Source organism: Scylla paramamosain, chromosome 40 (genome assembly GCF_035594125.1).
Source record: "Scylla paramamosain isolate STU-SP2022 chromosome 40, ASM3559412v1, whole genome shotgun sequence".
In the NCBI taxonomy this organism is placed as follows: Eukaryota; Metazoa; Arthropoda; class Malacostraca; order Decapoda; family Portunidae; genus Scylla; species Scylla paramamosain.
Window position 1 is genome coordinate 11,734,104 of NC_087190.1, and position 27,972 is coordinate 11,762,075.

Below are 27,972 nucleotides of genomic sequence, written 5' to 3' on the forward strand. Positions count from 1 at the left end.
CTTGAGGATGAAGCCCGGGCCGAGCCCCGCCACGGCGCGCACGAGCGGCGTCCACACCAGGTCGCAGGGGAAGTAGTTCTTGATGTGCGGCTTAAGGTTGAGGAACTTGAGGCGCGGGTCGTACCATAACAGCGTCACGCCCACGTCCATGCCGGCGCGCGCCCGCTCCGTGGTCACGTCACTCAGGTAGTACACGTCGATGTGGTAGGGCAGGTCCAGGGGCGGCTCCTCCCCCGGGCGCGGCGGCGGGGGGTAGTAGGGGTCGTATCCCTGGGGCCGCACCACCACGCTGCAGTCCGCCTCGTCAGAGCGGTCGCGGCAGTGAACGATGTAGTCACAGCGCGCCGTCTGCGCCACGCACTGGCCGTCGCTGCAGCAGAACTGTCCGCTGCGGCACACGGTCAGCGCCAGCACCGTCTGCGCGGCGCCCTCCGTCCACAGACGGCGTCCCACCGGCACGGGCGCATCAGCCAGTGTCCAGCGGCGCCCGTGCAGCTCCGACACCAGGCGCCAGCCATCGCCATCCCGCTCCAGCCGCGACCCGCCGGCGCCGCGGAAGGCGAGGCGGCCGCCCTCCGCCTGCAGGAAGAAAGTGTGGTCGAAGAGGCTGCCGTCGTGGCCGTACAGGCGGTACAGCGCGGCGTGCGGCACGGTGCACACCGAGCACGGCAGCTGGCGCACGCACGCCGCCTGCGCCGCGCCGCCCGCCGTCAGGGCGGGGCAGGTCTCCTCTGCCGCCGTGCCGCCCACGGGACTGCCGCCCACCCAGGAGAGCAGCCCCGCGGGACCCCGGCACGACTCGTTGTGGCTCGCGAGCGTGGTGGCGAGGGCGGGCGCCAGCACGGCGGCGGAGGGCACGGCTCCGCCCAGGGCGGCGCACACCACGCCGTGGCCGCGGAATGTGCCGGCGGGTCGCACCAACACGAGGCGCGGCGCCGCACCGCACACCTGCCGCAGGGGGAAGGTGGCGGGCGCGGCACCGCCCTGGGGCAGCCACTCCCCAGCCACCTGCAGGGCCTGAGAGGGAGGCGGGCGTCCCGGGCAGCGGGAGGCGTCCCGCAGCTCCTCAGCCCCCAGCTTCCCTGGCCACACCCGCAGGTCAGCCACCTGCCCCTGCACGGGACGCCGCCCGCCGCCCACACACAGCCTCCACAGGCCTGCCCTGGCGGTGGTGTTCTCTGCTGGCGAGACGCTCCCTGGGCAGCTGTTGGGGTCCCCCCCGCAGCGATCCTCGGGCCCCGGGGAGGGTGCCACAGGTACCACCTCCTCTTCCTCCCCGTCCACAAAGCAGCGGGGGCCGTCCTGCTCCCCCGCGGGCCGCGGCGTCGCCAGTGTGTCCCTCGCCGCCACGCCGCGGCTGGCTGCCGCTGGGCGCTGTTGTACACACAGGTGGCGCCACACCCCTGGGGGCAGGCGTGGCTCGAAGAAGGAGATGGTGGGCGGCGCGTCTCCTCGCTTTGCAGTGGCGACCCACAGCCCCAGGTGACCCACCTCTGAGGGAAGGGAGGGGGCTTGGTGAAAGATGGGGGCCCAGCAACACTGCCTCACAACACACAGGTAAGTGACACCAACGCGACACCGTGACACCAGAGTGACACCACAGTGAAATGTTTACTGCCAGACAACACCACAAACAACAGAGTTCCTCACCCACGACCAGGGAGGGAAAGGGAGAGGGAGAGGGAGAGGGAGAGGGGGCGGGCCGCGTCAGGGTGAGCAGGGTGGCCAGGGGATCCAGCTTGTGTACCCTCACCCTCACACACACCGCCACGCCCTCCTCCACGCCGCCTACGCCCTCTCGCGGCTTGAGGTCCACGCACATGGCCGCGTCCTGCCCGCCATGTAGCACCACGCCCTCCATCTCTGCCAGACACACACACAGACACACATAGAACAAATACGTACAGAACTGAGTAACAAGAGTGACAAGTAGGAACAGATCAAATACAAACTGAAATATATATAAACACAACGAGAAAACTTGGTAGAACAACAAACACAAGATGAATAAAAGCAAAAAGCAAAACACCTCAACAAAAAAGAGAGGAACAGAAAAAAATAAAATAAAATAAAAAAAAGCAACTAAAAAATCACAAATACAAACAAGTTTACAGCTGTCAACAAAACAATAAAATAAGCAAATAAACAAATAAGTAGATAGATAAAAAGAATAAATCAATAAATCAACCAATAAACAAACAAACAAACAAACAAACAAGTAAACAAAGACAGTAAGATTCTTAAATACAATTCAATCTAACCAAATACAAAACAGGTAAACAACAGGTCGTCTTAATTAATTACCTAAGGTCACTGGGGTCGTCCAGGTAGGGTCCTCGTCCACGCAGGTCACACCCATACACGCCCACGCCCACGCCCACACGCCCAGGATGGTTTTCATTCGGTCCAATCTGTAGAGAGAGAGAGAGAGAGAGAGAGAGAGAGAGAGAGAGAGAGAGAGAGAGAGAGAGAGAGAGAGAGAGAGAGAGAGAAGGTGTAAGGAAGACAGGTGAATAAGCATATAGACAGACAGGTAAACAGGTAGACAGGTAGATAGATAGATAGATAAATAGGTAGGTAGATACAGATAGGTAGGTAGATAGATGGATAGATACATAGGTAGATGGGTAGTAGATAGATAGATAGATAGATAGATAGATAGATAGATAGACAGATAGATAGATAGATAGATAAATAGACAGATACACAGATAGATAGATAGATTGATTGATGCATAGATAGATAGATAGATGCATAGATAGATAGATAAACACAAATGGATAGAAAGAGAAACAAATATAAAAACAGACGGACAGACAGACAGAGACAAACAGACAGACAGACACAGACAGACGAATATAAACAGGAATACAGAGAGAGAGAGAGAGAGACACGCACCCCTCACCCTGACGGTCTGAAGACACACTAGCAGCCACATGAAGTCATGAACACAAGACTTGAGTTGCCGCTTTGTCATTTATTATTATTATTATTTTATTCAATACTTCGGATAGAGCAACCTTTGCCGAGATACACAGACTGACTGACACTGATGAATGGATAGGTAGATGGATAGGAAGACAGATAGACAAACAGATAGATTGATAGACAGATAGATAGATAGATAGATAGATAGATAGATAGATTGATTGATAGATAGATAGATAGAGACAGGCAAACAGACAGATAAGAAAAATGAACGGAATTTTATCTAGGATTTAAACAATGTAGACAATTAAATTAGTTTAAGATTTCATAAATCTAGGCTGAAGTTTATTAAAGACTCGACCAGTTTAGATTTCAATTAATTTAGTATTTGATGAATTTAGACTGAAATTGATATGAAATTCGAAAAAGAAAAATTTAGACAAAATGTTTTAAAATTCCAACACTTTAGACTGAAACGTATTTAGTATTCGATCATTTTGAACTGAAATTGATTTAGTATTCGATAATCTTAAACTAAAATTAATTTGAGATTCGAAAAATTTGGACTAAAATAAATTTAAAATTCCAACAATTTAGACAATTAATTTACAAATCGAAAAAAAATAAAAAATGCAAAAATTTATTGGAATCTAAATCATTCAATAAATATGCAGATTATTTTTAAGAATTTACATAATTTAAGACTGTATAAATACATTCCTTAATTATTTTTTTTCATGAGACTTATTAAAGAAAAGGTAATTTCAAGGAGTTCAGGTCATTCTAACCCTTTCACTGCTATATGGCACACCTCCTTGACCACTAGCCACTCTGACATGTTTGCTCTTCCTCTACAAACACCTCCAAGCACTGCACGTGATAGAAACTGCAAAACTCAACCCTTTCAATCCCTTTCTTTCTGACAGATGCCAACAAACACGTCTTGCATTGTTCAGTGCTGTCAATCTGCTCATGCTGCAGTGAACGGCTGACATTACACAAAAAAAAAATAAATAAATAGATAAAATGAAATAAATAAATAAGTAAAAAAAATATTGATAAATGAATATATAATATAAATAAGTAAAAAAAAATAGTTATGTTGTAATTTAAGGTAATTTTAGGTGAGCTATTAGTTAACTTTTATGTGGCCTTATTAAAAAAAAAAGTCCTGTTAGGATTTTAGGTAATTTTAAGTCTGCTATTCTTGAACCTATTATGAACTTGTACGTAGAAAAAAAAAAAAGAAAAGCTCCATTAGAAATTTTAGATCTGCCATTGTTTAACCATTCATGACCTTATACAGAAAAGGTGTCATAGTCAAATTTAAGGTCATTTTAATTTTTTTTTTTCTTTTCGCTTCTTGTGATTCTTACTTAAAAAGGTCATAATTAAAATATATGTTAGTTTTAAGTCTTTTTCATTCTTTCCATGACCTTATACAAAAAAGGTCCCTAATAGACTCAAGGTCATTTTAAGTCCTTTTATTATTTTCTTCTTGTACATCTTACTTAAAAAGGTCATAATGAAATACATGTTAGTCTTTAGGCCTTTTTTTTTAAGCTTTCTATGACCTTGTACAAAAAAAAGGTCACTTATCAAATTAAAGGTCATTTTAAGCCCTTTTTTTCTTTTCGTTTCTCAGAATTCTTACTTAAAAAGGTCAAAAGGAAATATAGATCAGTTTTTAGTGTTTCATTCTTTAACTTTTTCACAACCTTATACATTAAAAGTCACTACCATGATTTAAGGGGATTTTAAGTGCTGCGGTGACCTTAAGGGAGGAATTCAGGCCAGCAGTGAGCAACCCTTTCAATTAAGGTCACACTCTGAGTCACCTGCAGTTTCCTCGTCGCCTTCACTAATTAAAGGTGAGAGGATGAAGCTAATTATTGTATTTACTTGTTTATTTGCTTGTTTATCTGTATTTTTTACGTGTGTGTGTGTGTGTGTGTGTGTGTGTGTGTGTGTGTGTGTGTGTGTGTGTGTGTGTGTGTGTGTGTGTGTGTGTGTGTGTGTGTGTGTTTATTTATTTGTGTCTCTTTTTATTTATTTCTTTTATGTTTATCTACTTGTTTATTTATTTATTTATTTATTTATTTATTTGTTTATTTATTTATTTATTTAGTACAGGATCTACCTCCTAATCTTTCTCCTCTTCCTCTTCCTCCTTCCTTCCTCCTCCTCTTCTTATTCTCTTTATCACCTTATTCTCTTCCTCTTCCTCCTTCGACTCTTTTTAACCTTGTAAATTCAACCTATACAACAACAACAACAACAACAAGAACTACTACTACAACTACTACTACTATTACTACTACTACTACTACTACTACTACTACTTAACAACAACAACAACAACAACAACACATACCCACATACCATCTGCCTCCACCAACACCGCCCTCTCTCTCTCTCTCTCTCTCTCTCTCTCTCTCTCTCTCTCTCTCTCTCTCTCTCTCTCTCTCTCTCTCTTTATTTCCGTTTCTGTTTTTCCCCCCTTTTCCCTTCCCCTCTCTCCCTTTCCTTCCATTTCTCCATTTTCTCCTTCCTCCGCCTCTTTCTCCTCCCCATCCCCCTTCTTCCTCTTCTCTCCTCTCCCTTTCCTCCATTTTCTCCTTTCCCTCTTTCCTCCATCCCATATTTCTCCAAACCTATTCTTCTTTTCCCTTCCTCTCCCTCCTTCTTCCTTACCCCCTTCCCTTTCCTTCCTCTTCCTTCTTCCCTTCCTTCCTCTCCTTTCCTCTCTCTTTCCTTCCATCCTTCTCTTCTCTCCTCCCCACCCCTTTCCCCTTTCTTCCTCTCTCTCTCTCCTTCTTCTCCCTTTCCTCTCTTCCTCTCTTTCCTTCCTTCCCTTCTCTTCACCCCACCCATCGTCCCTTCTCCCTTCCTCTCCCCTCCTTCCCTTCCCAACATCCTTTAGTCGCGCTGTGTAAGGATGTCTGTTAATGGGAGGGCGTGGGAGTGAAGATGATGCTAAACCTTTTGGGAAAGACTGCAGGGGTTAACACACTTTTGACTGGCCCTGTACTTGCTTGTCTTAACTCCTGACGAAGGCATTAGAGAAGAGTAAAAGTAAATGGATAAATTAAATAAATAAGTAACTGAATAAATAACTCCTGGGAAAAAAAATAATGATAGATAGGTAAGATGAAAAAAGGATACGAATGAAAATTACTTATCTTAATTCCTGCCGATGATCTGAAGCTTAAAAAGAGAGAGAGAGAGAGAGAGAGAGAGAGAGAGAGAGAGAGAGAGAGAGAGAGAGAGAGAGAGAGAAACACTAAACTCCTGACGAAGATCTTAGAATAAATGAAAAAAAAATTAATGAATAAACAAATGAATAAATAAATAAATAGAAGAACAGGGTAAAATGAAATAAAATAATCGATTTCTGATACAAATCAAACAAAAACAAAAAAATGGGATCCTTTGCTGAAAATTCTTAGTAAACTTCCCTTCTCATCCTTTTTTTTTTTCAGCCAATAGACATCAAGTACACTCAAAGTTCTGACCAATAAACGCACGAGAGAAAAAAAATATGTATAATACTCGATTTCTGATACGAATGAAAAAAAAATTATCTACACCTTTCTTTAAAATTCTCAATAACCTTAATTTCTCAATACATTTTTTTTTCTTTTCTGGGCCAATGGACATCAAATACACTCGAAAATGAGAGAGAGAGAGAGAGAGAGAGAGAGAGAGAGAGAGAGAGAGAGAGAGAGAGAGAGAGATAACACACACACACACACACACACACACACACACACACACACACACACACAGTTGAAATTTCACTTCCATCTTACTGTTCTTTGCATTTCATTCATTTCAAAAACCACAATTTCTTTTCTTTCCTGATTTCTCAACCAAAAAAACACCAATAAAACACAAAAAAATTACCAAAAAACGTAAGAAAAAAAAACAAAACAGACTGTTGACATTTCACTTCTTATTACCCTGTATGTTTCGATCGTTTGGAAGGAAAGGGGTGAGGAGATGGGGAATGGGGGGGGAGGCGAGGCGAGGACAAAGGGAATGAAGAGGTGAGTGAGGAGCACGAAGGGCGGGAGGAGGAGCTATCGTGATGGCCAGGATAGAGTGTTTGGGGAGCGCGTCAATATTTCAAAGTACCCCCCCTCGTCTCGCCTTCCCTGCCGTCATGCTCCACAGAAAACGGGAGTGCGTGAGACCGTGCGGTTTGAAGGAGAGAGTGAGTGAGGGAGGGAGGCAGGCAGGGAGGGGAGGGAGAGAGGGAGAAAGGGAGAAAGGAAAGTTTTGTGGTTACTTTCCGTGATCGTAAATTTTCTTGATGTAAATATTTGATTTTGTTTTTTTTATTTTCTTTTTTTATTTTTAAGTTTGTAATGAAGATGTACTTTTATTGATTGTTCTATTTGTTTATTTATTTACTTGTTTGTTTGTTGTTTGTTTTTTTGGTTTATTTGTTCATGTAGTTTTTTTTTTATCGCAATAGTTTTAGTTTTTGTATGTGTGAGTGTGTGTGTGTGTGTTTGTGTGTGTGTGTGTGTTAAAACAGTATAATTGTTGTTGTTGTTGTTGTTGTTTTGGTTGTTGTTGTTGTTCCTTAATGTTTTGTGCCCCTGACCGTCAGTGAAAGAAAAAATGACACAAATAAATCAAGAAAGAAAGGAACAAACAAACAAACAAACAAAAGAAGAAAGAAAATAGTATTGTACTATTACTATTATTACTACCTACGTATTACTACAACAACAACAACAACAACAACAACAGCGACAACAACAAAAATTACTACTACTACTACTACTACTACTATCACCACCACCACAACCACTACCACAGCAAACGAACAACAACAACAACAACAACAACTACTACTACTACTACTACTACTGACCCACCACCACCACCACCACCACCCTCCAGCCCCCTTAGCCTCCCTCCCCCCTTTTAGCTCCGCCATGAAACCACCATCGTGAAGCACTGAGGCGCCGAACACTAAGACTCGAGTTCTTTGAAGCACTTGAACTATCAATACTACCTTGACTAATGCAGGGGAGTGACGGAAGACTATTAGCGATAAAACACACTATCGGTGGCCCTCTAATGGTTGACCAGGAGAGAATAGTTAATGCAAGGCAAACTACTTAGACGCCGCACCTGTCGGGAAAGCAGGTGTGGTAATGGTGGTGGTGGTGGTGGTAGTGGTGGTGGTGGTGATGGAATGCAATATATAGTTTGGAAGGGAGATTTTTTTTTTTTATATTAGTGTGTGTGTGTGTGTGTGTGTGTGTGTGTGTGTGTGTGTGTGTGTGTGTGTGTGTGCATAAGAGCAGTAACAAATCTCTTTCACGAAAAATAAAAATCTGCGCGGGTTTCGAACCAAGGGATATGAAGTGCCGGACAAGGGGGTCACCAGTGAGCAAGCAAGCGGAGAGGCCTGGCTGATTAATTGACTGGCTGCTGTAACGAGGACGAGGAGTCATGAAACCTGCACCAAAAATCAATACAGAGAGAGAGAGAGAGAGAGAGAGAGAGAGAGAGAGAGAGAGAGTTGTGAAATCGAGTCACTCTGCTTCTCTCTCTCCTCGTCACCAGTTCTCTTCAGTCATTGCGGTGAGTGACAGTGACGGACACTCGCAGGACCTCTTAGGACCTGTAGGACTCCAAGGACTCGTCAGGATCACGCGGGATTGTTATAGGTTAAGTTAGGAAGGATTAGGTTAGGTTAGGTTAGGTTAGGTTGGGAAGGATTCATCAAAATATTTAGGATTTTCTCAAGGATTCATGACTACATGTCCCAGTTACTCAAAGAATTCATCAGGACCTCTTTAGGACTCTTTGTAGGATTAGGATTCATTGCTGCATATTCTCAGTTACTCAAAGGACTCGTCAGGTCTTCATAGGATTCTTTGTAGGATTCATGTTGTCCTCACTGTTACTCAGACTCTGTTCTTTGGCGTCACACTGTTGGGGAACTCCTCGGTCTTCTTAAGGGGCAGGAGCCGCTAGGGCTTTCCACAGGATGCTCTAGGACTCAGCACAGGTTGTCCTTCATGGCTATGCGAAGGACTCAGAGCCAAGTGACAATGTTGGGGTAAAGCCGTGTGATTCCTTAGGACTTGAGACTTGTAAGGACTCGTCAGGGCCTCCTACAGGATCCTCTAGGACTCATGACTACAGGCTATCCTCAGCTGCTAACGGACAGGACTCCACGCCTTGTCTTTCTCCATCCTGCAGGTTGCTGTGTTCCCAGGGACGATGCCTCGCCTGCGTGGCCCAGGGGCGCCACCGCGTGTGACGGTGGCGGTGGCGGTGGTGGTAGTGGTGATGGCGGTGGTAGTGCAGGGTGCGGCAGGGCAGGACGCAACATTCCCCTCCCTGACGGACGCCATGCTCCCTCCTGACGAAGGCCCCGAGGGAAGTGTAGCTGGGGTTTCCTTAGGTCCTGGCCACTCCCTGCTGTGCTCCCCGCCTCTTGATCCCCTGGAGGTGACGCAGCAGCCGCCCACCACCCTCTGTGCCTTCGTCAGGGTAAATGTGACGCGCCAGGCCGCCCGCCTCCTCACCCTCACCTTCCCGACCTCCACCCTTACTGTAGGTAAGCTGTCACCCTGTCCGCTCCCCCAGAGCCTTTCGTCCCTGTCCCCGCTGCCCAGTGTGCTCATGCCCGGCGTGTCCCGCAGAGATCGACCACCTGGGGGTGTGGCTGGGCGTGGCGGGGGACGGCGCCGCCCCGCCCGCCGTGTTCTTCTTCGAAGCAAGGTTTCCCCCGGGAGTGTGGCGCCACCTGTGTCTGCAGCACCGCCCCGCCCCGCCACAGGTGAGTCCAGGCCGCGGGGTCGGCACGGGGTCCACTGGATGGAGGGGCGCCAGGCACAAGCATGGGGGCGGCGGGCTGGTGAGAGACATGACTCAGGCGTCGCTCCCTCGTCCACAGGCCAAGTGTGTGGTGGACGGCGCCCGCGAACCGCCCTCCACCATGTCCGTGGAGGATGACCAGGGGGCGCTGGCAAGCCGCCGCTGGAGTGATGCAGGCGGCAACGGCGGCGGCCAGCTGTGTGTGGGCGGCGGCGAGGTGGAGGCAGACGTGGCGGGCGTGGCGCTGTGGTTCCAGCTGCTGCAGGAGGACGTGCTGGCGGGGACCTCTGGGTGTGAGACGCCCTGGCGCGGGGGAGCACCCCGCATGTCCCTGGGCTCCTGGTGGCTGCCCAAGGGCGGTGCCGCGCCCGCCACCTTTCCCCTGCGGCAGGTGTGCGGTGCGGCGCCGCGCCTCGTGTTGGTGCGACCCGCCGGCACATTCCGCGGCCACGGCGTGGTGTGCGCCGCCCTGGGCGGAGCCGTGCCCTCCGCCGCCGTGCTGGCGCCCGCCCTCGCCACCACGCTAGCAAGCCACAACGAGTCGTGCCGGGGTCCCGCGGGGCTGCTCTCCTGGGTGGGCGGCAGCCCCGTAGGCGGCACGGCGGCAGAGGAGACCTGCCCCGCCCTGACGGCGGGCGGCGCGGCGCAGGCGGCGTGCGTGCGCCAGCTGCCGTGCTCGGTGTGCACCGTGCCGCACGCCGCGCTGTACCGCCTGTACGGCCACGACGGCAGCCTCTTCGACCACACTTTCTTCCTGCAGGCGGAGGGCGGCCGCCTCGCCTTCCGCGGCGCCGGCGGGTCGCGGCTGGAGCGGGATGGCGATGGCTGGCGCCTGGTGTCGGAGCTGCACGGGCGCCGCTGGACACTGGCTGATGCGCCCGTGCCGGTGGGGCGCCGTCTGTGGACGGAGGGCGCCGCGCAGACGGTGCTGGCGCTGACCGTGTGCCGCAGCGGACAGTTCTGCTGCAGCGACGGCCAGTGCGTGGCGCAGACGGCGCGCTGCGACGACATCGTTCACTGCCGCGACCGCTCTGACGAGGCGGACTGCAGCGTGGTGGTGCGGCCCCAGGGATACGACCCCTACTACCCCCCGCCGCCGCGCCCGGGGGAGGAGCCGCCCCTGGACCTGCTGTACCACGTGGACGTGTACAGCCTGGACGACATCACCACGGAGGGCGGCTCCGCCACCATGAACGTGGGCATGACGCTCATGTGGCACGACCCGCGCATCAAGTTCCTGAATCTCAAGTCAGGCGTCAAGAACTACTTCCCCTGCAACCTGGTGTGGACGCCCAGCGTGCGCGCCGTGTCTGGCCACGGGGAGGGCACCGTGCTGCAGACTGACGACTACGAGAAATTCTGCTTCGCGCACGCCAACGACGAGAAGGAGCAGCGCCCGCTCTCCGACGCCTTCATGAGTGAGTGTACGGGGCGCCGGAGAGGGCGGCAGGAAGAGGGAGGGAGGGGGTAGGGGGCAGCACCCTGAGGTAAGGCCAATAGAGCAGACTATTCTGTTGGTCTTTCCCTGCGGAGCCTAACGCCGCGTCCCCCGCAGGCCACCAGGCGGACGGCGCCACGCACGCCATCCAGAACTACGTGGGCGTGCTGGCCTCCACGCCCTGTCACTTCCAACTGGAGCGCTACCCGTTCGACACCCAGAAATGCAACATCTCCTTCATGCTGATGAACGCGCCCTGGACCCGCGTGTTCCGCAAGACCACGCCCGGCGCCAGCGTAGAATACTTCGACACGGTAAGACGACAGGGAGGCAGGGAGGCAGGGAGAAGAGGGAAAGGAGGAAGAGGCACTGTGAGAGGAAGGACAGGCTCTCTCTCTCTCTCTCTCTCTCTCTCTCTCTCTCTCTCTCTCTCTCTCCCATGTTATTCCCTTCCTCCTCTTCCTCTCCTTCTCTTCCGTCATTGCCTCTTCCTTGTTTCCCTTCCTCTCTTGCTTCTCTTCCTTTCTCTCCTTCCTTTCCTTCACCATCCCTCATCTCTTTCTACGCCTCTCCTTCCTTTCCTTTCCCAGTACTCTCTTCCTTTCCCTGCCACCACCACCACCACTCTCCCTCTCTCCCTCAGCGGCGCGTGCTGCTGGAGTACGAGCTGCACGCCCTCACCACGGAGGTGAGCGCCTTCCTGCAGGGCACAGACAACAACACCTACTTCGCCCTCACCTTCCACCTGCAGCGCCTCTACGGCTACCACGTCACCAACAGCTACTTCCCCTCGCTGCTCATGTTCTTCATCTCCTGGGCCACCTTCTTCTTCCAGGTGAGAAAAGCACAGGTGGGACTCTTCATTAGGTGTACATGACTGCTCTTCAGGTGTTTGTCTTCTTCCTCTTGGTCTTTTTCTTCTTCTTCTTCTTCTTCTTCTTCTTCTTCTTCTTCTTCTTCTTAGTCTTCATATGGGCCATCTTCTTCTTCCAGGTGAGAAAAGCACAGGTGGTTCTCTTAATTAGGTGAACGTGACTGCTCTTCAGGTGTTGTCTTCTTCGTCTTCATCTTCTGTCCACCTTCTTCTTCTTCTTCTTCAGGTAGTAGGCCTAATTATTCTTCACCTGGCCAGTTTTCTTCTTTCAAGTGAAGACAGCTGGTGCTACACTTCATTATGTGTGACTCAGCTCTTCTTCCGAGGTATTTGTCTTCTTGTCTTCATTTTCCAGGACACTTTCTTCCTGCTGTCAGTGTTCGCTTTCCTGCCAGAGTGGTGAAGTGTGTGTCCTCTTTCTCATTTTCTTCCTGTTCCATGTTTTGTTTCCTCACTTTCTTCTTCCTCATTGTATATCCCTTTCACATTCTTCTACGTATATTTCTTCATGTTCACTTTTTCATCTCTCAACTCAAGCGGTATTTCCTAAAGCATCACAACATCCAGCATTCCCGCAATATCTCCGCCGTGTTACAGAAAGCGACGCCTTGAAGGGCAGACTGCATTAACCCTGCATTGCTTGGCTGGCTGGCTGGTTGGCTGGCTGGCTGGTTGACTGGCTGGCTGGCTGGCTGGTTGACTGGCTGGCTGGCTGGCTGGTTGACTGGCTGGCTGGCTGGCTGGTTGACTGGCTGGCTGGCTGGCTGGCGTGTTGCAGGCGGAGATTGCACATGAGAGATTAAGGACAGCTTCGTGTTTCAGGCAGATTACAAGAGAGAAAACACACATACACATAGACAGCCTCGTGTTTAAGCAAAGATTACACGAGAGAGAGAGAGAGAGAGAGAGAGAGAGAGAGAGAGAGAGAGAGAGAGAGAGAGAGAGAGAGAGAAATACACAGAAGCCCCGTGTTGCAGGTTGATGACTTCACAAACCGCATCATGATCGCTCTGACGGCACAGCTGGTGTTGGCGGCGCTGTTCACCTCCACCACACAGTCCTCCGTCAGGACGCCCTACCTCAAGCTGATTGACGTGTGGTACGCCGCCGTCATCACCTTCTGCTTCGTCATCGTCATCTCCCAGACAGTCATCAATGTGGTGCTGCACGCCTCGTCCGTTCCCCGCGCCGCCCTCCTGCTGGTGGGGCTCAGGGGCGCGGCGCTACAGAAGGGAAAGGTGGCTATATTCTCCTTTGCAAGTTTCTGTAGGGTGAGGGACTGGCGCCATGTACGAGTCTCTTCCACTTGTTTCCGCCCCTTACATCTTCCTATACCACCACTTCCTCCTCCTCCTCTTCCTTCTTCTTCTTCTTCTTCTTCTCCTTTCGCCGTTTCTATAGACAGTGAAAGGTTGGCGCCATATACGAGTCTCCTCCAGCTTTTTCTGTCCCTCTACGATTCGCTTACTTTACAGCTCTATCACAATTCCATCTCTCCACCTCACTCTCTGTCCTTCCCTCGGTCAAGATGGCTACATTCATCAAATCCATGCAAACCACTATCTCTTCATTTATTTATCATTTCTCTCGTGGTACTGGCTATGGGAGTCTGACAAGGTAATTCCGTGGTAGATAAATTAGCACCTTTTTTCTTTCACACGCACGAGATCCATCAGTCACCAGTCACGGCTTCTTCCTCTGCCAGCCATTAGCCACTCACTTTCCCTTCAGCAGGAGAACCACAATTGCCGGTCATCTCATATTCACGTAGCGGGCTGGCCAATCATCGCTTTCCTCCACGCCACCAGTTATGTTCCATTCGTGCGGTACGTTCATTATCTCCACTACAGTACATTATATAAGCAAGGGAAACGTCAGTCATTTGTTTTTCTATCGGTAGCATTTGTGGTTATCTATATTTATAAGGTTGCAAATTAGTTTCTTTCATTCGTGCGGTACGTTTCTTATCTTCACTACATATATACGCGAGGAAAACACGTAATTTTTTTTTTTTTTTTTTTGTAGTGATTTTGTTTTTATAAGGTGGCAAATCAGTACATGTATTGGTATCCTTTTTTTTTTTTTTGTATATATATGAATGACTTTTTTTTATATATATGTACAAATGGCAGTTGCATTTTTTTTATGGTCACCAAGGAATTATTTTTTTTCTATGTGGGTAAAGAGGCGTTCATTTTTTTTCTTTTCTTTTCTAGACACTAAACAAATAAACAAATCACTTTTTTTATGTAGTAAAACTGTTGTAAGTTTTTTTCTTTTTTTTCTAGTCACTAAACAAATTTTTTTTTTTCGATGTAGGTTGAAGTGATGTCTCCGTTTTCTTTTTTTTTTCTTTTCTTTTCTTCTTTTTTTTTTACTGTCACTACAACACGAGGCAGGGCAGTGTGATGGTACAGTCCCCCCCTCTCTCTCTCTCTCTCTTTATCACTGAATCACGCAAGGAAGGTGGTGGTGATGGTGGTGGCGTGTGTGTGTGTGTGACCGGAGACTTAGCAAGGTGCCGATGAAAATATTCTTCTTTTTCTTCTTCTTTCTTTAACCCAAGAGACATGACAAGAGGATAATACAGTACAGTAAAATCCCTCTTATCCGGCATCAACGGGACCGCCGACATGCCGGATACTTGAATATTGCTGGATACTTGAATAGAAGTGAAATTATGTCCACAATCATCACCCTACACTCACGCGTCTTACCATAACAAAGATCAGCTGATCTTAATCAGCAGCTGATCTGATCAGCTGCTTAAGTGTAAGCACAACACGCTTCCTCTGTTCTACAACTTTAGGCATGATGAAGGCGTCAGGCGATAAACAGTGCACACGCGGGACTGAGTCACTGAGTAAACCCAGTGCAGTGGGCCGCAGGTGGCGCGAAGCAGTGCGCTCTGGTGGCGGGGGGACAAAGTATGCCTCACGCGGGAATTTTAATCGATTTTATGAGTACACATTGATTTTTTATTGATTTTAAGGCTCGGGGAAAAATGTGCCGGATACTCAAATGCTGGATGAGAGGGATTTTACTGTAATTTTCTTTTCCTATCTTTTTTTTTTTATGTACCTGCAAGACACGACAAGATATTTTTTTCTTTTCTCCTTTTCTCTTTATGTTTTCCTTGATCTGAGACACATGAAAAGATAATGATAATAAATTTTCTTTCCTTTTCTTTTTTCAACTAACAGACAACAATGACAATATTCTCTCTCTCTCTCTCTCTAAGCCAGATCCTTTACCCCCCTACAGGAAATCGTCTCTCCCAAGGGCCTGCCGCGGGGGCCTGAGGGGGGGCTGCAGATGGCGGCAGCACAGCGCTACAACAGAGTGCTGCGTGTTGCTGTGATGGTTGTCGCGGTGCTGTTCGTGGGCAGTTACAGTTTGATGGCTCTCGGTGCTATCTGACTCCTTCTATCAGTTAGTCAGTCAGTCAGTCAGTCAGTCAGTTAAGTAAGTCAGTCAGTCAGCCTTTCGTTTTTATATGTAAAATTTTGATATATTCTTCCTCAATCTTACGGTTTACGAATGTGCTTCTTATTTATTAATGGGAATTTTTTGCATGAGTTTAAATCTTCCACTTTTGTCTCCAGCCTTTCTCCTTGTTCATACGTAACTTCTTGGTGGGGAAAAGTTGAATATTATCACGCTCAACCTTGCATTCTGTCCCGAGGCCTTTATCTATTTATCTATTATTATTTTTTTTAATTCATTTACTGACATAAGTTTTCTGTAGTTTCAATTTTGCACCCTTGTCTTTCACTTTTCTCTTGGCTCTCTCTGTTTACACATTTTCATGGCAGTACAAGTCAAACATCTTAATTCTCAACCTTGCACTCTTTTCCCGAGCCTTTCTGTTCACCAGCTTGAGTCTTATACGCAAGTAAAAGTCAATAGTGAACATCGAGTCGTGGGGTAAGAAATATAACTTGCAAATAAAAACCTTCACACAACACAGAGAATAATTATTTCCCAGCCTCTTTTTAATGTTGATTGTGTTATGAGTTGTTATTTTCCTTCCTCTAAGTTTTTGGTTGTATTTTTTAACCTTATAGAGTCTTTAGGTCATGTTCTTAGTCCTGATGAGTCCCGAGTTACTCTTTTCTTTCTTTGGGTCTTGGCATTGCATTCTGGGTCTTCCGTAATCTTCAAAGGGATCTTTTTTTTTCTTATCTCAAGTGTGTTATGTGATTATTCTTTCCTTTGCATTGTATTCTGAACCTTCTGGAATGTTTAGGCAATCTTGATCTTAATCTTGATGTGTCTCCACTTCCACTTTTCATTCCCCACACCTTACCTTTGCATTTTGGTTCTTACGGAATCTTTGGGGATGTTTTTCTTATCTCTAGTGTGTTATGGGGCTATTTGTTACCTTGGCACTGTATTCTGGGTCTCGCGGAATCTTTATGCAGTCATTCTTGTCCCTAGAGTCTCATGGATTCTCTTGCTTCCTTCTCTTTCTTCTTTCTGGGATTATTTAGTGCTTTCCAGAATCACCAGGAATCTTTAGGTGATGTCATTATTATCTCCAGAATCCCACGGGTTCTCTTGTTTCCTTCCCTTTTAGTTCAAGGATTTTGTGCCTTCCAGAATCTCCAGGCACAGTTGTGAGGTTCAGGTCCAGGCATTGTTTTGGTGACAGACAAGAGGGCAAGGGATGGCTAAAGTACTGGGAATTTGAGTTGCTTTTCAGTGTCTTCATAATGTACCTGCAATATTTACTGGTACATCGTTGTTTCATAAGGGCATGCAATCAGAGTAATGGTTTAACGAGTGCCAAAACCAGGGTCCTTTGTTAGGGGGCGCTGTTCTAGCCCTGATAAACTATGAGTAATAAAACAGAAAAAAAGAAGAAAAGGAGAAAAATAGCTGTTTTATATGGCTTTTTGAGTATGAACTCTTGGTCTGGGCAGTGAAGGAGAGAGAGAGAGACACACACATGAAAGAGCTGGCAAGATTAGGACAGGCAGTGATTGCCAAACAAGTTATGGATTCACACTCCTACAGCTCCTCCTCAGTGTACTTGAATGACTGTTTAATAATGAGAAGTATTGGTCTGGGCAGCGGAGGAGACACGAGACACTTGAGAGAGCTGGCAAGATTAGGACAGGCAGTGATTGCCAGTTATCAATCCACACTTGTACAGTTCCTCCGTGGTGAACTCAGAGCGGTGTTTTATAGTTAGAATTTTATCATTACTTATCTATCTAAACTACTGCTGGCCTCTCTTTTCTCTGCTCAGAAGATACCAAGTGGTGATAAGAAGCAGAAGTGACTGATGATGACAATGATGATGTGGAGGAGGTGGAGGAGGAGGAATTGGATGACAGTGAACGACATAAGAGCGAACAAGCTTAGGGGCAGGCAATGGTCAGCAAACAAGTTATCAATTCACACTTCTAGTTCCTCCTTATCTCCTCAGAACAGGCTCAGTGATTGGACTGTTAGTGCCACGTCGGTAGTGGATTCATGGATGGGGTGGATTTGTGGTGTTGGGTGGATGTAGGTGGACGTGTTTCATACAGGGACTGCCACGTGTAGGCCTGATGGCTTCCTGTTGCTTCCCTCTTGTGTGATGGTCTAAAAAATTTGTCTCATGGTCAGTCTGTCACACCAAGCAAGGAAAGGAAAACACGTGTAAGTATGAAGTGTAAAAATACTGAATTTGTTACATATTCTCAACACAAAATACTGAATTAATTACATATATCTCCACTACAAAATACTGAATTAATTACATATATCTCCACTACAAAATACTGAATTAATTACATACATTCCCACTACAAAATACATAATCAATTACATACATCCCCACTACAAAATACATAATCAATTACATATATCCCCACTACAAAATACAAGTTGATCACCTCCATCACCACTACACATGCATACACGGTACACACTACATACTGCCCCCCCACACCCCCCCAGGGACACCTGCATCCCCTCATCCACACTACACACATGAGCAACAGTAAAAAAAAAATAATAATAATAATAATAATAATAATAATAAAAATAAATAAAAAAAGTAAGGAATGTTATGAGTGACTTAGGGAAATGTGAACAAGAATGAACACGAAAGTAATAATGAATGAATAAGGATGAACATAAATGAGGTAATGTATTTCTCTGTTTTTTGATCCTATGACTTCGGAAAATTTTTACACACACACACACACAAACATGCTCTCTCTCTCTCTCTCTCTCTTTCACACACATTTGAGCTACATCTTACTTTTTTTTACCTTTCCATCATAACATCACTAAAATTTCAGTACAATTAAATATTTCATCCCCTTATGACCTTATTTGAGACAGCATCACACAACAAGCTCTTAAATCACCTCACTTCACCTCATGGACAATAACGCAATAATAAATACAATAAATAAAGAATCGAAACTCTATCATAACCCAAGGACACACTAAGTAACCTCCTGACACACACACACACATACACACACACAGACACTAGTAGTAAATGCACCTGACTCTATGATAAGGAATGCTGTCTACCTTGGCTGCGTGTTTTACTCTATAATCCCACAGAAAGAAATCCACCTTGATGCTGGTCACATCCCCGCCTCCCTCCGCCTGTAGAAGACTCCGCGCAGCCTCCACGATCCGCTCTGTCGCCTCGATGGAACACCCGCGGATCTCCACCTAGGAAGAGTGACGGCAAATTGAAAGCCTCTTGAAAAGTTGTCAGCATGCATGGAAAGAAATTGGCAAAATGGAAACTTACACTGAAATCTAAAAAAATAAAATAAATAAATAAATAAATAAATAAATAAATAAACTAACAAAAAAAAACATACGACAAAACAAAAACAAGAAAAAAAATAAAAAATAACAAAATAAAACTTGTCCCAAACTTAAACTTCACTTCACAAAACCACTTCACTCTGAACCTTGAACCCACCTCCTCTCTGTCGCCACTGCTGAACACGTACTGCTCCTTTAGCCTCTGCAGCAAGGCGTCAGAGTACTCCAGGGCACCGAGGTAAGCCAGGGACTGCGGGACTCTATAATCGGCAAACATAGTCAACTCTCCCATGTCCGTGAATCCTCCAGGAGCCTGCCCACGATACAGCATCCACAGGTCTGCAGCCAGTATCTGTGCCCTCTTGTAGAACGCCACGGGACGCCCCTCGAAGGAAGCAACGTCACGGAAACAAGGGAAACTCTCCGTCACGATCTCCACAAGCTTCACCGCGCTGTTCTCCGCCCTGGTCAGGACCCCCTCAAAGGACCCGCCAAATTTCTCCTTCAGGATGCCGCTAATCTCCTGAAGGACCTCGAAACGCTTCTCCAGGAGGGGCATCTTGGAGGGAGTGTCAGAGCGGAAGATGTGAGTGAGGTCCTGCAGGGTTAGTGTGGCATAGTGGGTAGGGTCGCACATGGGTTGTCCCTCGTCGAGTGCCCTGTTGACAGCTGCAACCATTGCCAGGTAGCCGGTGCGGGTCTGCGAGGGGAGGTGAGGGGCAGACAGGTGAGATAGTGCTGAGGTTTCCTTCATATGTAAAAAGAAAAGAGCAGTCTCATTTATACAGGAAAGAAGAAAAAAAGTGGAGGGGAGACTAAAGGAAAATAAGAAAGTGATCTCAACTCCATGGATGACGAAAATAAAACAAAAAAGGAAAACAATAAACTTTCAGCTGTCTTCACAGTAAAAAAATATATATAAATAAATAAAACAAATCAATCAATGAATAAAAAAATGAACACATATAAAAATAAATATACTCGTATAGATAGACCAATAAATGAACACAGCACCTCACCTTCCCCTCATGCGTGACGCTGTACTTGGGCTGTCCATCAGGGGTCCAGAAGTTGAAGTTGAGGGAGTCGATGAGGAACACCCAGTTGGCGAGCTGCCCCTGCGTGAGTCCCCGGCCCAGTGGCAACACCTCATTCTGCCAGGGGAGGGAGGGGGAGGGGCTTAGGTAAACTGTCATGAGAGAGAGAGAGAGAGAGAGAGAGAGAGAGAGAGAGAGAGAGAGAGAGAGAGAGAGAGAGAGAGAGAGAGAGGAGAGGAGAGGAGAGGAGAGGAGAGGAGAGGAGAGAGAGAGAGAGAGAGAGAGAGAGAGAGAGAGAGAGAGAGAGAGAGAGAGAGAGAGAGAGAGAGAGAGGAGAGGAGGAGGAGAGGAGAGGAGAGGAGAGAGAGAGAGAGAGAGAGAGAGAGAGAGAGAGGAGAGAGAGAGAGAGAGAGAGAGAGAGAGAGAGAGAGAGAGAGAGAGAGAGAGAGAGTCTGCTAGAGTAACACCGGTAACTTTCTCATTATCTATAGCCTTTAACCAAACCCTCCATCCAAACTCTCTCCTCATAAACTAAATCACCACTTAGGAGAGTCATTCCATTGCAGGGCCTTACTGAGGATGACAGGGGCACCTCACCCACTCCTCTCAGTACTCTTTTACTCCTACACCAGTCTCAACATGGCTTTTCTTACCATTCTCAGAGCTTCTCAATCTGAATAGTTTGAAGCATCTTTATACCAAATGCAAATTGTAATGCCAACAGTAATTTTTAAAGATCTATCTGTTTTATGGGGAAGCAAACTCACTTGTTCCCCTTGACATTGGAGGGAGGTGATTGACGTGTCTAATGTTCTCTCATGTAAGTTGTACTCTATTGCAGTTGTTGTGGTCAATAAACTAATCCGAAACTAAATCTGTTATGGACGGACAGGCACTGATCTCCCCCAGGTAAGGTGAGTCCATTCGTGTGTGCGTCTGTCACACCTGTTGAACAAGTGTGAAATTGATCACGGTGAATGGTTCTTTGGTTTGAGAATGCAGCCACTGACCAATTTAAAAATACTGAATTAATTTAGGTAGTCACAGTATTACATTTCATCCTGTAGAGTGAGAAGTGGCTCTATTTGATATACCTGAATCAGTCTGAGGAAGATGTCCGTCTGTGGTGGGTGGCACCTTGTTTATCTCCAGTGCTTCACCAGGTTCTATGAAGATGAATAAGGTAACGACTTTGTATGCATTTCTTAGCCTTGCTAGTTAGGTTAGATTAGGCCAGATTAGGTTAGACTGGTTATGTCAGATGAGTTTAGTTAGGTTATGTTAGTTTAGTTAGGTTAGGTTACTTTGGTTAGATTAGATTAATTTGGTTATGTTATGTCTGGTTAAGTTAATTTCGTTAGGATGGTTTGTGTGGCGGTGAGTGACAACCAGCTGGCAGCCACAGGCAAGTAGCAGCCATTCCTCTCAAGGAAACACTGCCAGTGAGTGTTGCTGCTGTGTTACTTATCTGTGAGAACAAAACTATTTTTTCTGATAGATTTCAGTCTGCTTTGTCTTTTTATTTTTATCACAAGACATCAGTTTTGATGGGGGGTTGGAGGTAAAAATAGAAACTAATGATTTGTGAGAAAAACAACATGCAGACTAATTCAAAACACACCAAAATCTGCCAGAAAAAAAACAGTTGAGTTCACAACAGAGACACTGGTGAAAGAGTAAAAATTTAAACTCCTCACCTCCTCAGCCTATATTTATAATAGCCATGGAGTCACAATTTTTTTCATAACATAAAATCAACCATCACTTTTGTTATAACTGATGTTCATAGCCATGACTACCGTGGCTATGAACACGACGACTATTTGTATCATGCAAAACACAGCGCTGCCAAGTCTGATAATGATGAACAATGATGCTGTGGCAACCTTTCCTATTCACAAAAGCTGCCTCTTGTTCTTTTGGTGCCATAATTCTTACGTGTGTGCAGTCATTTACACCAATTACATGTGGGAAGCGTGGTACGTCCAGAAAGGTTGCTTTGTTTCTTTCCACAGCATCAACAGTCAAGGCAAACTTTACAAACCTCCTCAGTATATCACCATTTGACAGGGCACTGAGGGTTTCAGTAATCACCCTGCTGAGGGAAGGCTGGGGCACTCCTAAATCGTCACTGGACCACAGCTGCATTTTACCAGTTGCAAGAAAATGTAATGTTATTATTACTTTAATTTCTGCAGTTCCTCTCATTTCACGCTGGTGTCACAAGAACAGTGTGAACTGGTCTTACAAGAACTGTGACGAACAGGAATCCTTCGCGGTCTAGGCGATATCTCTTAACCAGTTCTTGGTCACTTAATTCCTGAAGAGTATTTCTCCTAACACGAAAATTCCTTGGACGGCGCTGTCGTAGTGCAGCGCGGCGTCCATGCTTACACTTAAAAGCCGCAGTGTCGCAGCCCTACGGCAACAGTTGTGACTAGTTCTTCCTAGTTATGACATTTCTGAAGGATTTATGACAAGATTCCACCATCCTATAGCGTTATTACAGATACATAAACCTACGACCTCTTCATTAATACCTCACGCCTCCTCACCTGTTTAAAGGCCTCCATATCCAGCTGGCCTGACTTCACGGCGTCGGCAATCACTCTGGCAGTCTTCATGACCCCATCTGGCCTGATACTCACGTCCTTAGCAAGGCTGGCGATGAATTTCCCAGCCTCGCGCGGGCCCAGCATACTTACAGCCGCCATGTGTTTGTGTTGACGTCGCTTGCACTCCGAGTCGCGGTGAGTAGCGAACAGCGAAGCGCGGGAAATTTAAATGTGTGCTTTGACATTTTTGGTGTCCTATCTCGACTACTGGAAGCTATTTTTTATTTGTTGCCTGTGCTTGTTGCTTGGAAGTTGTTAAAGGTATGTTAATTGGTACTTATGTTTTCTATTTATCTTGTTTATCTTATTTACCGACTACTGGAAGTTTCGTTAATTGTTGCCTGTGTTTGTTGTTTATTGTTTGTGTAACTTATCGACTATTAAAAGTTACTTGTTACTTTTGTTTATTGTTTATCTGGTTATCTTATTTCTTATCACCAATTTACATGACTATCCATTAGGTGAACAATCAGTTACCAAGACTTTCAAGGATACTTTCATGATAGCAGTGATGATAGACAGGCATTCTGCACTCTCACTGGGGAGAACACACACGAAAATCTGATTGGTCACTTCTGCTTCTTGGGCGAATTCGGTGATGAGGTCTACCGCTCTTATAATTATGTTCTCTTCAGTATTTTCTATCCTCTGCATCTCTCTTCTTCCAGGTCCAGCTGCCTCGTGTCTCTCTCTGTCCCTTTTCTCCATCTTAATCTTTATCGTTGTCTCGATCTTCTCTCTCCCCTTTGTCTCCTCCACGTCCTTTTCACAGGGCTGTCCTCCTTCATCCTCCAAGCATGACTCACCTTTGTGGCCTTGGTAATCAGTCAGTCGTGTGTGTGTGTGTGTGTGTGTGTGTGTGTGTGTGTGTGTGTAAGACCTTTTCACATCAATGCCAGTCTTCCCTCGCCTCTCGTTGCTCTTCTCAGGGTCAAACAAAGCACGTGACAACCACTCCACATTTTTATTCAAACCTGGAGATCTTTTTCAGCTTGTTTACATAAAAATACACAGCTCTATGCTAGGCAACTAGGTATAAACATACATAACACAAGTCTTCATCATCTTTACATATAAGATATTGCATATGAAATGTATATTATTCATAGAACTAAATGGTACGTACAAAACTTCGACTTACTTGCTCAGAAATGACTAGATATGACAATGGTATAATGAGATAAATCAAACACATTATCCAGTTAAATACCAAATAATGATAACCTGTTATACGCCCACCAGTACGTGCACGTGGCAGAAAAGGCGCCTTGCCTCAGGTGTGGGTGGTTACCTGCACACGTGACTCACCTGTACGCTCACCTGTGACGCTGCCCCCTGTGCGTCACCCGAGGGCGAGGCAGAGGGAGGGCATCACACGAGCGCGTCACACTTCTGGTTACCTGCAGACGTCACACTAACAGTTCCCGCCACGTCACTGCGGATTCTCAACAATTGTTTATTTATTTATTTATTTAGTTAATTCCCATTCCTAGTTATAAATTTTTACTACGTATTTTCCTTTTAATATTTCAATATAAAGTTACTGTTTTCAAAGACTTTACGTTGTTTGTTAATAAATCAAAACAGTTTATTTTAATATCAAGTTGTTTTTAATTTATCTTTTTATTTATAACAATAGAAAAAAAAAAAAAACGCAGCTATTCGGTTAAGAAAACATGTATTAATTATTATTATTTTTCTTAGAATCAAATATCCCTTTCCTTTCTCCAAGCAGCAAGACACTTTTCTGCCACGTGTACACTCATTCACACTGCTTTACATGAACATTACACGAGGAAGACTTGACTCTAACGGGCTAGAGATGGATGGGGCTGGCTGGGGGGAAAGGAGGAGGAGGGGGAGGAGGAGGAGCCCAGTACTGGTAGCAACTATGATTGGGACTGAATAGCTGGCAAGGTGTTCATGAGAGTGCTGCAGGTTAGGTGCACTGTGGCTGCCTTACCTTAGCAACGCACGAGCTTCAGGTGGCTCCAAACACCTTCCTTCAGTCTAATTAAGGAAAAAATGCAGTATGTTCTAAGATTTCAAGTTTTTTTTTTTTTTTTTTGTGAAGGAAATATGGAAAGCTGAATGAAGGTAATACAAAGCGAGTCTTAACACTGTGAGCCTCGAAATGTTCCAGCACACCTTCCTTGAGTCTAATCAAGGAAAAAAATGCAGTATGTTATAATTTTTCAAGGTTGGTTTTTCTCATTGAAGGAAATACGGTATGCTGAGCTGAATGAAGGTAAGATACGGAGTCTTTTACACCGTATGAGCCTCAGAATGTCTAAAAACACATTCCTTGAGTCTATTTAAGAAAAATAAGTAAATAAATGCAGTGTTTTCTTATATTTCAGTCTTTTTTTTTCAGCGAAGGAAATACATTGAGTTGTATGACCCTCAGTGACTCAAAACACCTTCTTTGGGTCAAATTGAGGAGAAAATGCAATGAGTTAAAATTTTCAAGGTGGCTTTTGCTCAGTGACTGCAAGGTAAGGTGAGAGAAAGCATGTAAAATTTTGCATGAAACACCTACAACTTTTTTTTTTTCCTCTAATTGAATAAAGTAATGCAGTGTGCCTAAGGTGAAGTGTTTGACAGACTTAACAAAGCAATTCTAATGACGAGAATGAAGAATGGCCATCTTTCCCGCATTGCTTGGGAATAACGATAAATAACTGAACAATCGAAGGGACAGTGTTAATGACCCAGTTAGTATTTTTGGATCTATTCGTCTGTTCCTTTCAGTGAAGTAGCTACAGTAAGGTAAAGCCTATGTAGAAACGTTTGCGAATCATAAACAATATCAACAACATAAATGCCCAATTCGACGCAACAACTAACTAGCGAGATAAAAATTCGTAAGTGTTTAGCGCAACATGCTAAAATATTAAAAGGTCCGTGAATTTTAAACAATCTCAACAACATAAATGCCCAATTCGACGCAACAGCAAGAGATAAAGAGACATTATTAATGATTTGTAAAACATAAAATCTTTGTAACCACTTGAACCACTTGAACAAACACAGCACGTGGCTGGAACACTGAAATGAATATTCAACAAGACCCGTCCATTCAAATTAAGTTGGCGGAAAGGCTCCTCCCACTTGAACCCTGCCAGCCAATCACAGCACTCTCCATCACACTCATGCGCTGAGACACGCGCTAGGGAAAGAAAATGTAGCATCGTATTTGACAAGTGGAAATGAACGGGCTATACTCAGAACAGTGGGAGGAGAAAATGCATTAATCTCTCCGCCAAGATAGTTTGAACAGACTGTAAGAATACTTTGCTAGATGCCCATTGGTTAGTAAATACGATAATTAACTGTCATGGTCATCAAATTACACACCTCCCTTCCCTTCCCTTCCAAGAAAATATGTATAATAGTAAATAAATAAATGAATAAATGCTTAATACTAACAGATACAAGAAATAAACAGACAAAAAATATTGGCACGACAATATTACACAATTTTAAGCGTGTGGCTGAGAGAGAGAGAGAGAGAGAGAGAGAGAGAGAGAGAGAGAGAGAGAGAGAGAGAGAGAGAGAGAGAGAGAGAGAGAGAGAGAGAGAGAGAGAGAGAGAGAGAGACCTTGACAAAAAAAAAATAATAATAATAATAATCTTAGAGTGAGAGAATGTGAGGAGAAAGGCCAATCTTAATAAAATAGTGATTGTGAAAATAAAATAGTAATAATAATAACATTTTGAGTTAAAAGGAAGTAAAACTGTAGGAGATAAAGTAATAAATAAAGAATGAAAATAACTGAATAACTAATTTGCATAAAATAAAAAAAATAGCAGTAATTTGACTGAAAGACTGAAAAAAAAAAAGAAAAAAAAAGTAGCTAAGATAAAGAAGTAAAAAGAAGACACCCACATCAGTCTTTTCTACACAACTTTGCCGAAAAAAAAAGAAGAAAAAGAAAAAGACTATTAATTTCTGTAACAGTGGGCCTTCCTTCCTCCTTTCACTAATACATTTGGTACATACACAAGTTTCTTTATTCAATTTCCTCCTATTCTCTAAGTAATGACTATAATATTTGCCTTCTCATTTTTTTTTTCTTTTTATATCTACAGTCACATTTTCTCTATTATTCATCATTTTTTTTATTTGATTACAGTATCGTCCTAATTCCTACTTCCATTTAACCATATTTGTTTATTTATTTATTTATTTACTGATCGATTTGTTTATGCTATCAGTCCAGCCCCAGCCCTCGTCCACTTCTCACAAGACAAAGTAATAATGATAACAAAAAATAAAACAGTACGTTCAGATAAATATTAAAATGGAAAATAGAGAGAAGATTGTACAAAGAAAAGTAATAACGATGATAAGAAAAATAAATACTATCTAAAAATGAATATAAAAACAATAGCAGGGAAGATTGTACAAAGAAAAATGGTAATGATAATAAAACAAAATAAATAAACACCTCGAAAAAATGTTGAGAAAGAGAAAGAAAAGATGAAAAAATTAAAGAACATCATAGAAAGGAAAAAAAAAGAAAAGAAACTGACACAGACACACAGAAAAATAGATAAAGTGAGAGAAGAAAGAGGAAACAAAAGAAAAAACTATAATAAAACCTGTAAAAAAGAAAGAAAAAGACGAGAAATTTGGAAGAACATTATAAAAAGAGAAAAAAAAGAGAAAGCGAAAAGAAAACTGTCACAGACATACATAAAAGTTAATAAAATAAGAGAAGGAAAAGAAAACAAAAGAAAAAAGATAACAAAACCTGTAAAAAGAAAGACAAAGACGAGAAACTGAAAGAACATTGCAAAAAAATAAATAAATAAATAAATAAATAAACGGAAAAAAGGAGAAAGAAAAAAAAGAAAGGTGACACAGACATAGGAAAAAATTAAGAAGGTGAGACAAGAAAGATTAACAAAGGAGAGAAGCAAGAACATTCCCTCCGCTTTCCGCTACCCATCATTCTTATCGACACAAACAAAGCAAGGGAGATCAGGAATGTTTAAATCGGCGCCATAAATCTTCATATTATTTTTTTCATCCCACTTTTTTTGTTGTTGTTGTTGTCGTTTAAATTTGATGTGAAAACTGTAACGTTGTAATGTTCATCCGTTTTGTTTGTTAAATGTTATGAAATCAAATAGAATAATAGTTCCGTGAGTAGTTTTAAATGTTTTTTCTTTTCTTTTCTTTTTTTTTTTTTGGTTTGCGGATTTAATTTTGTAATGTTGCCTTTTAAAAATCTAATGTCTTGGGGATTTTTTATTTATTTATTTATTTATTTATTTGTTTGTTTATTTGGAGGGGATGCTAAATTTTGTGGGGGTTAGTTAAATGTTATGAAATTAAACAAGATAACAATGCTGTGGATAGCTTTAAATGTGTTTTTTTTTTTTTCTACTTTTTGGTGTTAAATTTTTGCAATGTTAATTTTAAAAACCTAATACTTG

General features: G+C 44.5%; 3 protein-coding genes across 5 annotated transcripts in view; 1 reads left to right on the forward strand and 2 right to left on the reverse strand.

Annotated features, from left to right (window-relative positions):
• Positions 1-2,942, reverse strand: part of LOC135092652 (uncharacterized) — a 14,527-nt gene extending 11,585 nt beyond the window's left edge. The window contains exons 1-3 of one of the 2 annotated variants that reach the window (XM_063991253.1): positions 2,305-2,942; positions 1,651-1,863; positions 1-1,493 (exon numbers count right to left, since the gene is read on the reverse strand). The exon at positions 1-1,493 is cut by the window's left edge and continues 79 nt beyond it. In XM_063991253.1, coding sequence (XP_063847323.1) covers positions 1-1,493; positions 1,651-1,863; positions 2,305-2,938 — 2,340 coding nt within the window. In that variant the 5' untranslated portion in view covers positions 2,939-2,942. Of the gene's footprint in view, positions 1,494-1,650; positions 2,025-2,304 lie in introns of those variants that run through there. The other variant, XM_063991254.1, reaches the window with a different exon arrangement.
• A 5,462-nt stretch (positions 2,943-8,404) lies between these two features.
• LOC135092639 (uncharacterized) lies at positions 8,405-15,509 on the forward strand. Its single transcript, XM_063991242.1, has 8 exons — positions 8,405-8,532; positions 9,157-9,517; positions 9,603-9,739; positions 9,857-11,195; positions 11,333-11,529; positions 11,859-12,050; positions 13,067-13,327; positions 15,354-15,509. The coding sequence occupies exons 2-8, from the start codon at positions 9,178-9,180 to the stop codon at positions 15,507-15,509; spliced, it is 2,622 nt and encodes an 873-aa protein (XP_063847312.1). The 5' UTR covers positions 8,405-8,532; positions 9,157-9,177.
• On the reverse strand, positions 14,885-22,659 carry LOC135092435 (queuosine 5'-phosphate N-glycosylase/hydrolase-like). Of its 2 annotated transcripts, none has more exons than XM_063990917.1 (5): positions 22,468-22,659; positions 19,895-20,029; positions 19,033-19,575; positions 18,627-18,773; positions 14,885-17,706 (listed from the first exon to the last, which is right to left on the reverse strand). In XM_063990917.1, the coding sequence occupies exons 1-5, from the start codon at positions 22,624-22,626 to the stop codon at positions 17,569-17,571; spliced, it is 1,122 nt and encodes a 373-aa protein (XP_063846987.1). In that variant the 5' UTR covers positions 22,627-22,659; the 3' UTR covers positions 14,885-17,568. The 2 variants fall into 2 exon arrangements, with proteins under 2 accessions (XP_063846987.1, XP_063846986.1); XM_063990916.1 differs by having other exon boundaries at positions 19,033-19,623.
• Positions 22,660-27,972: the final 5,313 nt, after the last annotated feature.

Excerpts from the sequence above, each read along its gene's own strand:
- LOC135092435 (XM_063990916.1), bottom strand. The coding sequence starts at position 22,626 with ATGGCGGCTGTAAGTATGCTGGGCCCGCGCGAGGCTGGGAAATTCATC. Across the intron at positions 19,624-19,894 it reads GCGTCACGCATGAGGGGAAG|GAAACCTCAGCACTATCTCA; the intron begins GTGAGGTGCTGT and ends TTACATATGAAG. Across the intron at positions 18,774-19,032 it reads GCAGTGGCGACAGAGAGGAG|GTGGAGATCCGCGGGTGTTC; the intron begins GTGGGTTCAAGG and ends CACTCTTCCTAG.
- LOC135092639 (XM_063991242.1), top strand. The coding sequence starts at position 9,178 with ATGCCTCGCCTGCGTGGCCCAGGGGCGCCACCGCGTGTGACGGTGGCG. Across the intron at positions 9,518-9,602 it reads GACCTCCACCCTTACTGTAG|AGATCGACCACCTGGGGGTG; the intron begins GTAAGCTGTCAC and ends CGTGTCCCGCAG. Across the intron at positions 9,740-9,856 it reads ACCGCCCCGCCCCGCCACAG|GCCAAGTGTGTGGTGGACGG; the intron begins GTGAGTCCAGGC and ends CCTCGTCCACAG.